General features: G+C 42.5%; 2 protein-coding genes across 18 annotated transcripts in view; one reads left to right on the forward strand and one right to left on the reverse strand.

The window, feature by feature from the left end:
* Positions 1 to 13,374, forward strand: part of CHLSN (cholesin) — a 149,373-nt gene that overhangs the window by 10,749 nt on the left and 125,250 nt on the right. The window lies entirely within an intron of this gene.
* GPER1 (G protein-coupled estrogen receptor 1) lies at positions 3,886 to 8,131 on the reverse strand. Its single transcript, XM_065850919.2, has 3 exons — positions 7,951 to 8,131; positions 7,272 to 7,399; positions 3,886 to 5,924 (listed from the first exon to the last, which is right to left on the reverse strand). The coding sequence occupies exon 3, from the start codon at positions 5,516 to 5,518 to the stop codon at positions 4,445 to 4,447; it is 1,074 nt and encodes a 357-aa protein (XP_065706991.2). The 5' UTR covers positions 5,519 to 5,924; positions 7,272 to 7,399; positions 7,951 to 8,131; the 3' UTR covers positions 3,886 to 4,444.

Genomic DNA, 13,374 nt, shown 5'->3' on the forward strand with positions numbered 1-13,374 from the left:
GCTGTTATGCTACTGTCAAGTGAGTTGGGACTGGTAAGCAGAGTTGCTGCTTTGGAAAGGCTTACTCCGCTGCATTAAATATTTATTTGGAGTAGGTATATTTAAAAGTTAAGGTTTCACTTTTTGGCAGTGAGTAGTTCGGTAGCTTGTTAGTTCAGAACTTGACAATTTGTGCATATAACTGCAGCAGACTGTTTGAACGACTTCAGAAAACAGGTTAGCAACTTGGACACGGTTTTATCACCAGGGTCAAACAACATCAGGAGCCGTTGTGAACAGGTGACTTTGTGGAACTCGGACAATCATTAAATTGTATAGAGGAGTTCAGTGGGCGTATGTAAAAAGTAGCGCGTACGAGGCCGAGTTGGAAGAATGAGCTGGTCCTGCCCTGTGTGAAGTCCCAGAAGGCTCCGCTCTTCCCTTGTCGTCTTGGGTGGCTGCCCCGCTCCGCAGTGTTTATTCTGAGCTCCTGGCCCTGTTTTGCTGCTGTGTGATGGAATGGGAGTCTAAAAGGAAGCCAAGAGCCAAGGGCTAAAGATTTCGGTGTATCATATGTCAATGTGGAATAAATAGTTTGGACAATACTGCCGAAGGAGGGCCACCTAAATTATGAATATGAATGGAGGCTGGTGAGGTTTCCAAATTCAGCGTGTGTCTCTTTCAAACACAGAGCAGGGCACGTACAAAAAAGATAAAGTGCAATTCCAAGGTGGAAATGGTTTATTGGTGACCTATTTTTTAAACAGAATGTAAAAATGATAATAATTTCTTAACATAGACCATCTCCGAAGGAGGAATAGCTTGGTCTGTGCGCCGATGGGCTGCTCGAGATGTAACTGGTAATGTAAGAGTGAACTTCTATTGCAAAGATGTGGCCCAGTCAATTGAATTAAACAATGAATTTGGCCCTGTGCTCTTCTATGATGAAAGTTTAAAATGATTGTCTGATGGTCTGAATGGATAAGGTACGACTTGGAGCAGAAGGGAGGGATAATGTCCCTTAAATTAAAATCAAGCCCTTCTCTTTGAAGGGAGGGGGGGCATTTCTTGCATCTCGCTCATATTCTGTTGGTCTTGCACATAATCTGGGATTGCCTGACCCAACTCCACTTCCCTGCCACACGCCCCCTCACATCATGTCATGCTTGTCTTAAATTCATCAAACTTTTTAGACTGACTTGGCCTTTTCTGGCTGTGGATGTTGTGCCTGCATGGTCATTGTCTCCTCAAACTGTTCCGAGGATGCAAAGTTACAGCATCTCTTTCACACGTTAAAATGGCCTCAGATAACTCCTTTTCACGTCTTTTTACACAGCTGAGGGAAAGCTGAGGCTCTTAGTCGGTGGAGGTTCAGATTGGTGCCAGCTTGTGCTGTTCGGGTTTATTTTGTTTCTAGATATTCAATAGTACTCTGTGCATTCATGACTCTGTGTGTGTGTTAAGGGGTTGTTTCCAAATGCAGTTCACCATTTCAAGGATTCTTTCATAGAGATTTTTAAACTTGATTCTTGTTTTTCCTCCCTTCCCAACACTAGACTGGGCTTGTCTGCAGAGCTGGTACTTGGAGCCTTTGCTGGAATAGTCTGTATCTGTGATAAACAGGTTTTTAAATGCCAGAGTTGTCATCAGTCCAGCATTTCAAAGGCGTATGGAATCCCTCCCTTAAATTAAACAACTTGTGAGAGACCAGAGAAGAAAGTGAAGTGGTTATATCACAATTGTTTTTCTCATTTCCTCTCTGGTCCAGAAAGGGTTTTGTTTGCTGATGATCATGCTCTTTAATGTTTAAGAAAGCTTTAAGTTCTTTTGGTTCACGGATAAGCCGTGGTAACAAGTTCCTGCAAGATGCTGGGCTGCAGAAAGCAGGTTGTGTATACAAATACATGAAAGGTGAATGGTATTGCTGTAAGTGTCACTGTTTAAAAGCGCAAAGTTTGGGAAGGAGTGTGCCGGTTTTCACCTGGGAGAGGACTTGTTATTTATTTGAAGTGACTGGTACGTTTAGCTTTAGTAATTTCAGGCACAGGTCATAAACCTGTACCGAAATATCAACAGGAGGAAACTCATGGGGTAGCTTAGAATATTTGGTTTGAAATGTGGAACAGGTGATTTGAGTAAATACTGTTTTCTTCATCCTATAATAATTTGATCTTTGCTAGATTTTGCTGCGATATCAGGATATTCCCGAATACGATTCCATCGCGTGTCTGAGCAGGCATTTGCTCTGACTGCCTGTTTATTGTTAGAAGCTTCTGAGCAAAGACACTTTGTTGATTTGTTATCCACAGGGGTGATGAAAGGGCTCCTGCGTAGCCTTGGGCAAAACACACATTCCTGCATTGGAAGGGAGGAGGAAGAGAAAGTTTACTCTTATGAAAACAAAACAAGCAACAGCCCCAATTGGGAAAGTGTGTTCCTGCAATCCCAAATAACTTCTTTATTCCTGGCGAGATCGCACCAACCTAATGTATCTCTAAGCTCAGACGTGTCTTACTTCGTGGAATGGCATTGCCAAGAGAACGATCCATTCCGTCAGTTCTGTCTGAAACAGCCGTCTTTCAACGTATGGTTAATGTACATGGGCAGTCAATAGGATATGAGGAATTATAGCTAACTCCAAAAGTGAAATAACAAGGAAAAAGGGCTCTGGGTGATGTAGCACGATGGCGTGAGATTTCCTGCGAGTGTGTTTAGAAACTTGTTCTATGCAGGGGGGCCATGGGGATACCCGCATCTTTCTTGAGATAAATTGTAGCTGGTGTTGTACAGGGAAGATGTGACTAAAGGACACTTTCCTCGGGCTGTGATCAGCGGTCACCAGCCAGCAGCAGTCGCTGCCAACGCCGCCCTGCAGTCCCTGTTCCACTTGCAGGAATATCGAGTTATCTACTTCACATTCAGCCATCGTCCTGTGCCCTCTCTGTTTATAGGTCACGTCTTTTGTGGCCAAAACTTCCACTAGGAAACTCTTAAGTACTTCGTGAGAAATATGAGTGGAATTGTTGTTTCCACTGTTTTCTTTATTGCTTAGTAACGCTAGTCATTGTTTTAAGTGTCTGCACTTTAACATCCTTTAAAATCTGTTCATGTGCTAATTAATTCATATGTGACATTTGAAAATAGGACGGCGCGTGTTATTCTGCAGATTTCTGGTGCTTCCGTCAATGAGCAGAGAGGTGAAAGGAGTTTGTTAACTTCAGAGCTGGAGCAGGTGATGCTTTAATGATTTTGCACACCAGTCTCTAGGAACTTCCCAGTGTCCTCTGCACGACCGCAGCAACCTCTGCTGAGCATCAGTCACATTTCAACCTCAATTATTTTCTAGCAGAAATTAAAAACTATTGGTTTTAAGTACATGGTGCTAACATTTGTTTTCTTATTGATTAATCTTCAAATGAACAAAGCTACCAATGTGCATCTTAAAATCTTGAAAGGCCAATTGTTTCTGGATGTGGGATGGATGATGCACGAAGTGCAAACCTGATCCCAGCTCATCACGCTCCCCATTACGTAAGTTCTTCCTTTTTACAAACTGAGGCTTCTGGCATTTTCCTAAGCAATTTTGATATTGCTTGGAGAACTCAACTTTTGTTCCAAGCCACAGCATTTTGTCCTGGCCATCAAAACAGGTCTAAGTGTAAAGAGAGCTCGTGCGACCCGCGTTTAAATCTGAAGGCAGGTATGCGTGGCTGTATATGTGCACTGGCAGTTTTGACGAAAGGCCCAATTATGTCTGTCCTGGGCAATACTTCAGCCAGAATGAAGCATTACATTTTGCTTCTGTGAAGCTCTTTGAGATGAGCAATATAGTTACAGGTGATTTCAGTTCTGATCAAGCGCTGATGTAAACAGTAGATTACATTTATGAGACAAAACTCACCGGTGTGCTAGATTATATTAAGATTTAAAAAAAATGTTAACTGTGGAAGACATGCTAGAATACAGCGACAATAGTACTGTGTAGTTCTTCTAAGCAAAGTCATTTACCTTAACATATTTGGATGGAAAACAAAATCAATGTTTTCTGCATCTCCACATCAATATGTTGTAATGATTTTCCCCCACTGTTACAGCAGCTTCATTATTTCAGTGGAAGTATCTTTTATACACCAGCAAAGTAGCATCTCTGATAATCGGGTTACATCTGGAGTCTTCCTAACTCGATAACATTTTCTTCTCTATTGTCATTCATACACGTGTAATACAAAATAAAGCTCCTTCAGTGCTCAGCTTTTAATAATCCTGTTCATAATTAAATATAAATCTGACTAAAACGTATTGTTCTACATTAAAGTCTTGTCATAAAAACATTTTGAATATAAACCTTCAATACTCGGAGTGATACTATATATATATATGTACACAAATGCACTTTGTTAGTAGCAAGCATTTTGTTCGCTATTCGCACAACTTCCCAGTCACGTTTTATACAAGCGCTGGTAACTCAGACTTCCGATTGCTCGTTGCTGTCAGGAATGACAGACGTTAGGGCAGCCTGACAGAAGCGATGCAGCGTGGACATCTTCGTCTTCTGCTCGATGTACAGTCGCAGTTTGTCTCGGAAGGTTTCTCCTAGAAAACTGTAGATTAAGGGGTTCAAGCAGCTATTAGAAAAAGCTGCCAGGTTGACAATGTGTCCTGTTAAGGGATAATCGTGCCTGAAGGACGGGCTGCTTGAGGAGACGGGCTCGCTTTTCTTCTGGAGGAGCTGGACGCTAATGAAGACGTTTTCAGGCAACCAGCAGATAAAGAAAACCAAGACGACGACAAAGATCATTCGAAGAGCCTTTTGTCGCCGCAGCCGCAGGCTCCTGTGCTTGTGGGCTCTGATCAGAACCCGCACGATTAACGAGTAACAAAGCCCGATGATCACGAAGGGGATAATAAACCCCAAGGTTATTTCTAGCCACTGGATTTCTTTTACATCTGCAAAACAAAAATAGACCTCTCCGGTGTGCTGTAAGTGCACGGCTGTGAACGGAACCAGTGCTGCGGAAATGGACGCCATCCAAATGAGCCCGCAGCTCAGGCGAGCGTGCTGCATAGTGCGAAATATGTTGGACCTCATTACTTTGGCCAGTGCTATGTATCTGTCAAAGCTCATCCATGTCAGAAAGAAAATGCTGCTATACATGTTGATCTGAAGGAACAAAGACATAAAGGTACAAATAATGGTGATATCGTAATACTTCTCGTCAAGGTTAAAAACCTCAATGAGAGAATCAGCGACCAGAATGAGATCGGCTACTGCGAGGTTTATGAAGTAAAGGTCTGGAATAGTCATTTTTTCGCGAAAGCTTATGTTGACAACCAGTATCAGAATGTTGCCTACAAAACCAATAGGAAAAAGAAATATTGTGTAAAGGCATGATAAGAAAAGACCGATAACATATTGTTGGTGTTCGGATTTATCAGTGAGTCTAGAAGACAGGCTCTCATTACACAAATGGGATGCATTTAGGTTAAAAGTCGTGCCATTACATATAACGGGTGATACGGAGGCAGAATAAGTTTCCATGGTTAAAATATCTTCAGAAAAGATATTAGTACTCACAGTTTGGTGGTAATGCCAAACAAATCAGATTTGGGATTGTTTTCAACTAAGTTCATAGCAAGCATTTTGACTGGAATGCAAGAAGATGTACACTCTCGTATAGGAAATTAAGGTTTGTTACAAGTCTAATTAGACTGAAATATAACAGTAACAAATAGTTAAATTTCTTTACAGGACACTATATGTGGTGAATGAGAGAATTTGCAGTTCCTGTATGCCTTAAGGTGACGTAGGAATCTTTTTACCATGATGGTACTTGGATCTCGTTATTAAAAGCTTTTCACCAGCAGCGTTTCCTCGTGCGGGCTGGAAGGCGGTGGCACTTCAGCTCCATTGGTTTGCTTTCGATAATCAATGAGCATCCTTGGACCTGCAATTTGCAAACGGGAAACCATTAATCTCACACTCCAGCATGATTGCACCATGCAATTCAGTGGACTGAACAGACACAACCGAGCGTGTGGGAAACATCACCTTTGAATATATGTATATATATACACACACATATATATATATACACACACACAAAGGTTCAATTAAAAGACATTTGTTCTAGATCATAATATATTGTGAGGGCAGATCTGTTAAAAATTGTGCATTATTCAGGGATTTGGTGTTGGAAAATGTACAAATATAGAAAATCATAGGAGTTTAACCTCTTGAAGCAAAACTGCTTTATATATTAAAAATCTCTCTATTTCAGCATCTTGCAAGGCTGTTGAGCAGCAGAGTCTGTGGCTGAGAAGGCAACAGGGACGGAAAGCAGCCGGTTCCTCTGCTTCCAGTGGGAAGGAAAAGGCAGATTTTAGACCTGAGGGTAATACGAGCAGCGTATTGATTTACACCAACGTTATTAGACTCGATCTGCTTTGCTTTGTGATTAATTATGTTGCACTGACTTCCAGCTGGGAATAGAAAATACCAGTTATCTGTTTACTTATAAACGCTAAATGCTCTGAGCTTGAAGCTTTGCTAGAATTTCATTTAAAAGGAGAGGAAGAAACAAACAAAAGATGCTCCAAGCAAATCAGACAGCAAGAAGATAAAACAGGGTATTTTGTCTTAAATTTGACATACTTTTAGTTGCTTTAATCTCCACCTTACTACAAACACCTTGATTTTAATGACATTAAAACATATTAAAAAAAGAAATTGTTTACTAGTAAACTTAATGCATATTTACACATTTAATGACTTAAATCCCGTTGATGTAAAGTCCGGGAGAGAAGAAGCCCCAGACCACTAACAGAGTAGGAGTTTTAGAATGGATTAGGTCAAATTTAGCTCTGAGTTTGCTTCAATGCATCCAGGTTATCAGAAGTAGCAGATAAATAGAGACCTGTTCCGGAGTTTTTACTTCCTAATGAAATGGGCATAAATACACAGTAGCTGTTGCTGTTTGAATCCCTTTCATGATGTAAATCCTTATGCAAAAATAACCACATGAAATTACACTTATTTGAAGAAAGTTCGGTATTTGTTTCAAGCAGTTGTGGAAGTCCTGGATGAACCGTTGTCTTTTAGGTAACATTGTCTTATTTTAGCGTAAGGCAGTAAAACTGCTTTGAATACAATAAAAGGCAAATTAACAGTCTAAGCAATTGATTTAAACAGGTCGATCTGTGGTCCGATTTTAATTACATCTGAAAGGCCACCAAAAGCCAAGCAATTACAAGCATCGCAGGTAACCACGTACTGTGAAACGCTTTTATTTTACCTTAATTCCCTTTCTCCGGAGCTGATTTTCCCCCAGAGCCCAGGGGCTGGTTCTGGCTCGGGCTCCATAGGTGCATCCACATCAGTAAGGACTCGTATTTGGGTGCCCAGAGCTGCGGTGAATGGCACCTGTTGACCGTCCAGTGGTAAAAACAAATCACATCCAAGTCTCTTCTGTTTTAAAATGTCTTAAATAAAGGCTGGTTTACAACAGCCTAATGCAGACCTTGCTCCATGTCCTTGGCAATAAAACAAGCTTTATAGATTCCCAGGGTTGTTCTAATTTGTGTGCAGCTGAAGTGCTGCTGTACAGCCTTATAAGGCTGGAATTAACCCTGTTTCTGCTGGTTTCTTTTCTATTAGAACTTGGCAGCATCTTTTCTCTCGCATTTGTCGGGTTTATTTTGCCTAATGTTCGCTTTGTGTCCTTTCTGCCTCTGGCGTGTTTTCACATTAAATCGTCTGCTCGGACGTGCAGCTCAGCTGATCAATAACTAAGACATTTATTTGCAAATTGTAACTAAGCATATTTTACATACATACGAAGTAATAATTCCTGCTATGTATGGTATATTTTAGAAGCCTCTGGACAATCTAACGAGCAGCATTTGTCTGAGAGGAATCCAGCAGCCGAGAAGGATCCTTTGCTAAACTGACAGCATACATTTCAGTTTTCCTACCTTCAAGTCGATCCTGTTTTCCCTGTTGTATTTAGATTTTCAGGTATGCATCCTCATCCTCGCACTTAGAGTTGCTCAGCTCAAAATCCCACGGATAAAATCAGCTTATTTGGCCAAGAATGTGGAGCCCCAGTCTTGCATGAGAACGCCAGTGTTGCAGGTGGAGTTTTGCATTTGGGCTGTAGGAGGGAAAGAACCCACTTGCCATTTCCACAAACACCACCTACTGGTGGCCAGGGTTGCGAGAACGGAACGCGAGTCAAACCTTTCTTACGGCAAAGAAACGCTTCATTCGTGTAGGTTGCTTTAGATGCGATTGATTGGTACCTGAACGTTGTGCCATTAACGTCTACTGGAGGTCAATGCCACGTTCGGCCGCTGCTGGGATGAGGCAAACGGGATCGCGGCATTTCGGGTTTCAAGAAGACAATGTTAGAGTTTCACAAGCATAGAGTAAACTCTTAACATGTCATTATGGTGGATTTATTACTCAATTAGTGGTCAAATATTTTTAGATTATTAAAAGGTCTCATCTGTAGAAAAGCGAAGCAGAAGTTCTTCCCACAGGTGGCTCTGGGTGTAGAAGGGACTTGGGGGACTTGGCCTTTTAGTGCCCTTGAGGCAACTCTGTTTGCTGATTTTATGTTATTCATGTGCTGTGCGTAGGACCACAGGGCTCTGGCAGTGTTACTAAAGCAGTTTTTGAGATGTTCTTATACAATGACTCTTCCTAAATAGTTTTGGAATAGATTATTTACCTTAAAAGCAAGTTTGTGCAAATGAGTGCAGGTGAGGTTTTCCGGGTGGCTTTTCCAGGGTTGTGAGGCCAGAGAGCCTGAAGTGTTCTGAGAAATGCACAAACAGGATTGCGTTATAGGACTGGAATAATTGTAATGTTGGAAACATCTCGTGATACCGGCTTTGAATGTCTTAACTTTTTGCTGTACTGAAGAAGGGGATCATAAAGAGGCTTTGTGTGTGGATCATGTGGCTTTGCTGCACTTGGTTCTGTCCTTCGGAGCTTGCACTGATCCTCTCAGGGCCAGAAGGATGTTTTACTTTCCTTTATGATCCTGGGTATCAGTTGTTTGCAATTATGGGGGCCTGGATTTGAAAATCAGCTGGTCCGTTTGTCCTTGTCTTTCTAGCTGTGAATATCAACTGATTTGCTATGAAAATGTGTAACTCGGAGTGCTGATTTTCTTGTTGGAGTCTGTGATAAGAGATGTCACTTTGCCACACTTCCAGAATCGTTAGGAAAATCTCTTTTGAAAGATGCACAAAGTATCAGTTTTTCCCGCTAGGAGAAATGTGAAGAGGCCAAATCTAGTATTATTATATTGCATTATTATATTGTAATTAGTGAGTTCTGTATTTCACTAAATATTTTATGAGACGATCATGTGAATTCTCTGAACCCTGTTCCCTAAACCAGATGACAACGTCTTCAGGCTCTTGTTTATGCAGTCAAATTATCGTTACTGATTAATCTGTCTTCATCTCCCTGCTCGTCGCTTCCAGAATCCATAAAATGCTTCAAACTGATTTTAGCAGCTGCTGAACGTTGTGCCCTTTGTTTCCCGGTCAGTTGCTGATGTTCCATGGGACCTTCCAGGGAGTGCCCTAATGATCCATACGTAGCGCCGGTTGTGCCGGCATTCAGCATCGTGGTTCCGCCTGTCCTACCTTATCTTGATTGTTGCTGAGAACGTGCGTGGAAGCAGCTTGTGCAACAGCATTCATATAACGTCACACCTCTATCTGGCAGTTTGGTTTTAAATCTGGAATAGTCAGCCTCTAAACCACCGTGTAGATCTCCATGAACATGTCTAATGCTGCAGAGTCTTTAGGAAACACTAGTGTGATTGTCTGTGATGTACTTAAGTGCAGCAAGAGGTTTAAAGTGGGGTATAATAGAAGATATTCTATGTAATTTAGATAGTCTATGTAGTTTAGCAGACTTCAACATATGTTGCCTTGCAAAAAGAGTGGGAGCTGGGGAGGGCGAAGGTGGGAGGTGTGGGGACAGGAGAACCCAAGAGCTCCGGCGCATCGCGGCTCCTGAGCCACCACAATGCGGCCGCTTCTCCAGCGGGACAAGCAGGACCAGCCCTGCGGGGTCTGAGAGTCCTGGGTTCTGTGGAACGGCTTTGGGTACAAAGCTCTTGAGTCCTGGAGAAATTAGATCAGGACTGGGCTGTACAAAGCTGACAGAAAGTCAGTTACTGTACTGCATGGAATTGCCATTAATGACAATCGCCTGGGGGTGCTTGCAGTGCAGTCCAACCATATGCAGGAGAATTAAGAATTGTATAAGAATCTCTACTGAAATTCTCTCCAGAGGAATTACAGACGTTGTTGTAACGTTCACAAAGTTTGGTGAGTAGCTTGATCTCCATGTTCTATCTCACCTTTCTGGTAGTGTGGACACCGGCTTCTTCAGCCCCTGAACATCTGGCTGCCCAGGCTCTCACACCATGGAAGCAGAACACATTCGTTCATTTTAGCCAATTAGTGAATCGGTTTGTCGTGCAACATATATGGTGTAAATGTTCTATACTTACTTTGGCTGAAATATTTGAGCTTTCACCCTACACCAAATCTTCTGAACTACCTCAAAATCAAGATAGACCTGGAGCCCTTTCAGGGTCTGACGTTTGACATCAGAACGTGGCTAAGGCCGGGCTCACCGATACATTCAGGAGTGTGGCAGCTCGAGTTAGGACCCAAGTGTGCAAATCCAGTCTCTCTTCAGCTCAGATGTTGTTTTGCAGTGGGATCAGATCAGATTTGAGCCAGCTGGTTCAGCGAAGATGGTCTCTGCTTGTTCTCTTCCAAAACGTGTTACCAACTCAGAAATTAATGCTCAAACTTCAGCAGCCTGCTTGTTCCTCTCTTTTACTGAATGTTTTTTTCCCAAAAGCAGGCCAGTCTTAAAAAGATGTGAATATTACCAGTACAGAAGTAAAATATTCTTCTTGGAGTATATCCCTTTAGTTAATTTTGACAGCATGCCTATAAAAATATGTGCTCTGTTTCTTCTGGAACACACTGTTCAAAAGGAGGTGAAGCTGGAAGCCGTGAGTGTTCAACAAAGCTGCTGCTGGTATAGAGGGGAAAACATCTCTGAGCAGGGAGATTGTATTTTGTTCTTGAAAATACACTTCAAGCTATTAATAATTGAAAAGTTATTACTTTTAAAGTTAGCCAGAGCTGGTCTCTTCTCCCTCCTATCAGACTGAGAGTGCATTTTGGGGTCTCTCTGTTCCTTCCCCCATTGCACACAGGGCTCTTTGCCCTCATATTCCAACTGGATGTAAGTCGATTTTTCTCTAGGACTGCATATTAATGTAAGCTCTGAGTACCTTTAGAAAGAACGATTTAACAAAATGCTTCTATAAGTTATGTTCATACCTATTTGAATTATTGTTCTGCATTTTTCAACCTCTGCTGTTTACCATTGTTCTCTCCTATTTAGTCAGAAAGTCTTTTCATTGTATGCAGAGATTTCTTAATGACAATACAACCGGGTATCTAGAAAATGCTGGCTCTTTTTGGGGAAGAGACCTGAGTACATTCCCTCCCGTCTCACAGATAACAGCCCATAGCTACACCCAGGAGTACTCACAGACTTACATGTAGTGGCTCATTCTGGACAAGACCTGACCTCCTTATTCCCAAATCCTGGAAGGCTCCTACGGGTTCTGTTTCTCCTCGATGTGTGGTTATGGTTCTGCTTTAGCTGGATGCCTTGCTGAGAGGACTGTTAAGCATCTTTCCAGCCATGTTGAACCTTCAGGCTCCTTACAGGTGCCTTACTGTGATTTATTCACCATTAGACCAGTTCCCAGGTCCTGCCCAACGTTAACTACAGTCAGCATTTACTGACCAGATTTTCTATTACGCACCTTTAACAGTAACTCAGGACTCAGTACACAATCTTTATTCTTTCATCCTCAAATATAAAATATATGGAAGCAGTGAATAAAGCAGAATCCTTCGTGCATAATTCCCATACTAGAAAATAACCTGCTTAGCCATGGCGCAGTGGAAGCCACGATATTCTGTCTGAATTGGAATAAACAGCTTCTGCCACACTCTCGCACACAGTCTGTCAGTTTTTCCACTGACGTACAGCTCTTCCAACTCATCTCTCCACATTTCTTTCTGCAGGGCTGATCTTCAGTCCGTGTTGTTTAATCTCACCCTTCCCAGGTGCAAACCAAAACCTCTGATGCCAGCTGAGAAATCCTTTCACAAGTACGAAATTGGTTCTTGGATTTCGATAGATGACTCTTACCTACGTCCGTCTGTTCTGACCAGGTTCTATAATGGTCTGTTTATACGTCGTGTTCTTTAATGATCCATCTGTCCATGCTGGCAGCAGAAAACTGCACAGGAAGACTGGCTGACATAATACAATGCAGACATCTCACCAGCTGATTTTTACATCTTGCAGAAATGTTGGTCCCTATGGTCATAGTGAGACCACATATTGCCCTGTATTTGCATGTGATGCAGCCGTAGTCCGTACATTTCAGGACTTGGATGTCTAAGACTAGATCCACATATCTAGATACTAGATCTATATGGCTTTTCTCAGAACCTGTTGGGTCATCTGAGCATTTCTCATCACGTCTCTGTGTTTTTAGAACTCTGCAGTCCACATCTACATGTTCATCCAAGATCTGGTACAATTTGATGCTTTCCCAGCTGTTTCCGTTCTGCCCACCTTCGGCTGAAACCAAAGCCAAATGTGTAGGATGATTCCTTGGCCAAATTTGGTTACAGTAAAAAACATTTAACATTGTGCACCTACATCTCAGCCTGTGTTGGCTGCTGGTTCTGCAGACCTACAGCTCAACTTCTGTCCCACAGCTGTTTCTTTTCTCTGATTCAGATGGTTTCTTTTCCACATTTTCCACCATTTACCCATGAATTTGGGGGTCCTGGGGACAGCAGGATGAGCATGAGCCAGCACTGGGCCCTTGTGGCCAGGAAGCCAATGGTACCTGGTGTGTATTAGAAGGGAATGGTCAGTAGGTCAGAGAGGTTCTCCTGCCCCTCTGCTCTGCCCTGGGGAGACCACACCTGGAATATTGTGTCCAGTTGTGGCCCCTCAGTTCCAGAAGGACAGGGAACTGCTGGAGAGAGTCCAGCGCAGCCACCAAGATGCTGAAGGGAGTGGAGCATCTCCCGTGTGAGGAAAGGCTGAGGGAGCTGGGGCTCTGGAGCTGGAGAAGAGGAGACTGAGGGGGGACTCATTCATGTTTACAGATATATAAAGGGTGAGTGTCAGGAGGATGGAGCCAGGCTCTTCTGGGTGACAACCAGTGACAGGACAAGGGGCAATGGGTTCAAACTGGAACACAGGAGGTTCCACTTAAATATGAGAAGAAACTTGTTCGGGGTGAGGGTGTCAGA

Source organism: Patagioenas fasciata, chromosome 15 (assembly GCF_037038585.1).
Source record: "Patagioenas fasciata isolate bPatFas1 chromosome 15, bPatFas1.hap1, whole genome shotgun sequence".
Classification (NCBI taxonomy): Eukaryota; Metazoa; Chordata; class Aves; order Columbiformes; family Columbidae; genus Patagioenas; species Patagioenas fasciata.

Excerpts from the sequence above, each read along its gene's own strand:
- GPER1 (XM_065850919.2), bottom strand. The coding sequence starts at position 5,518 with ATGGAAACTTATTCTGCCTCCGTATCACCCGTTATATGTAATGGCACG.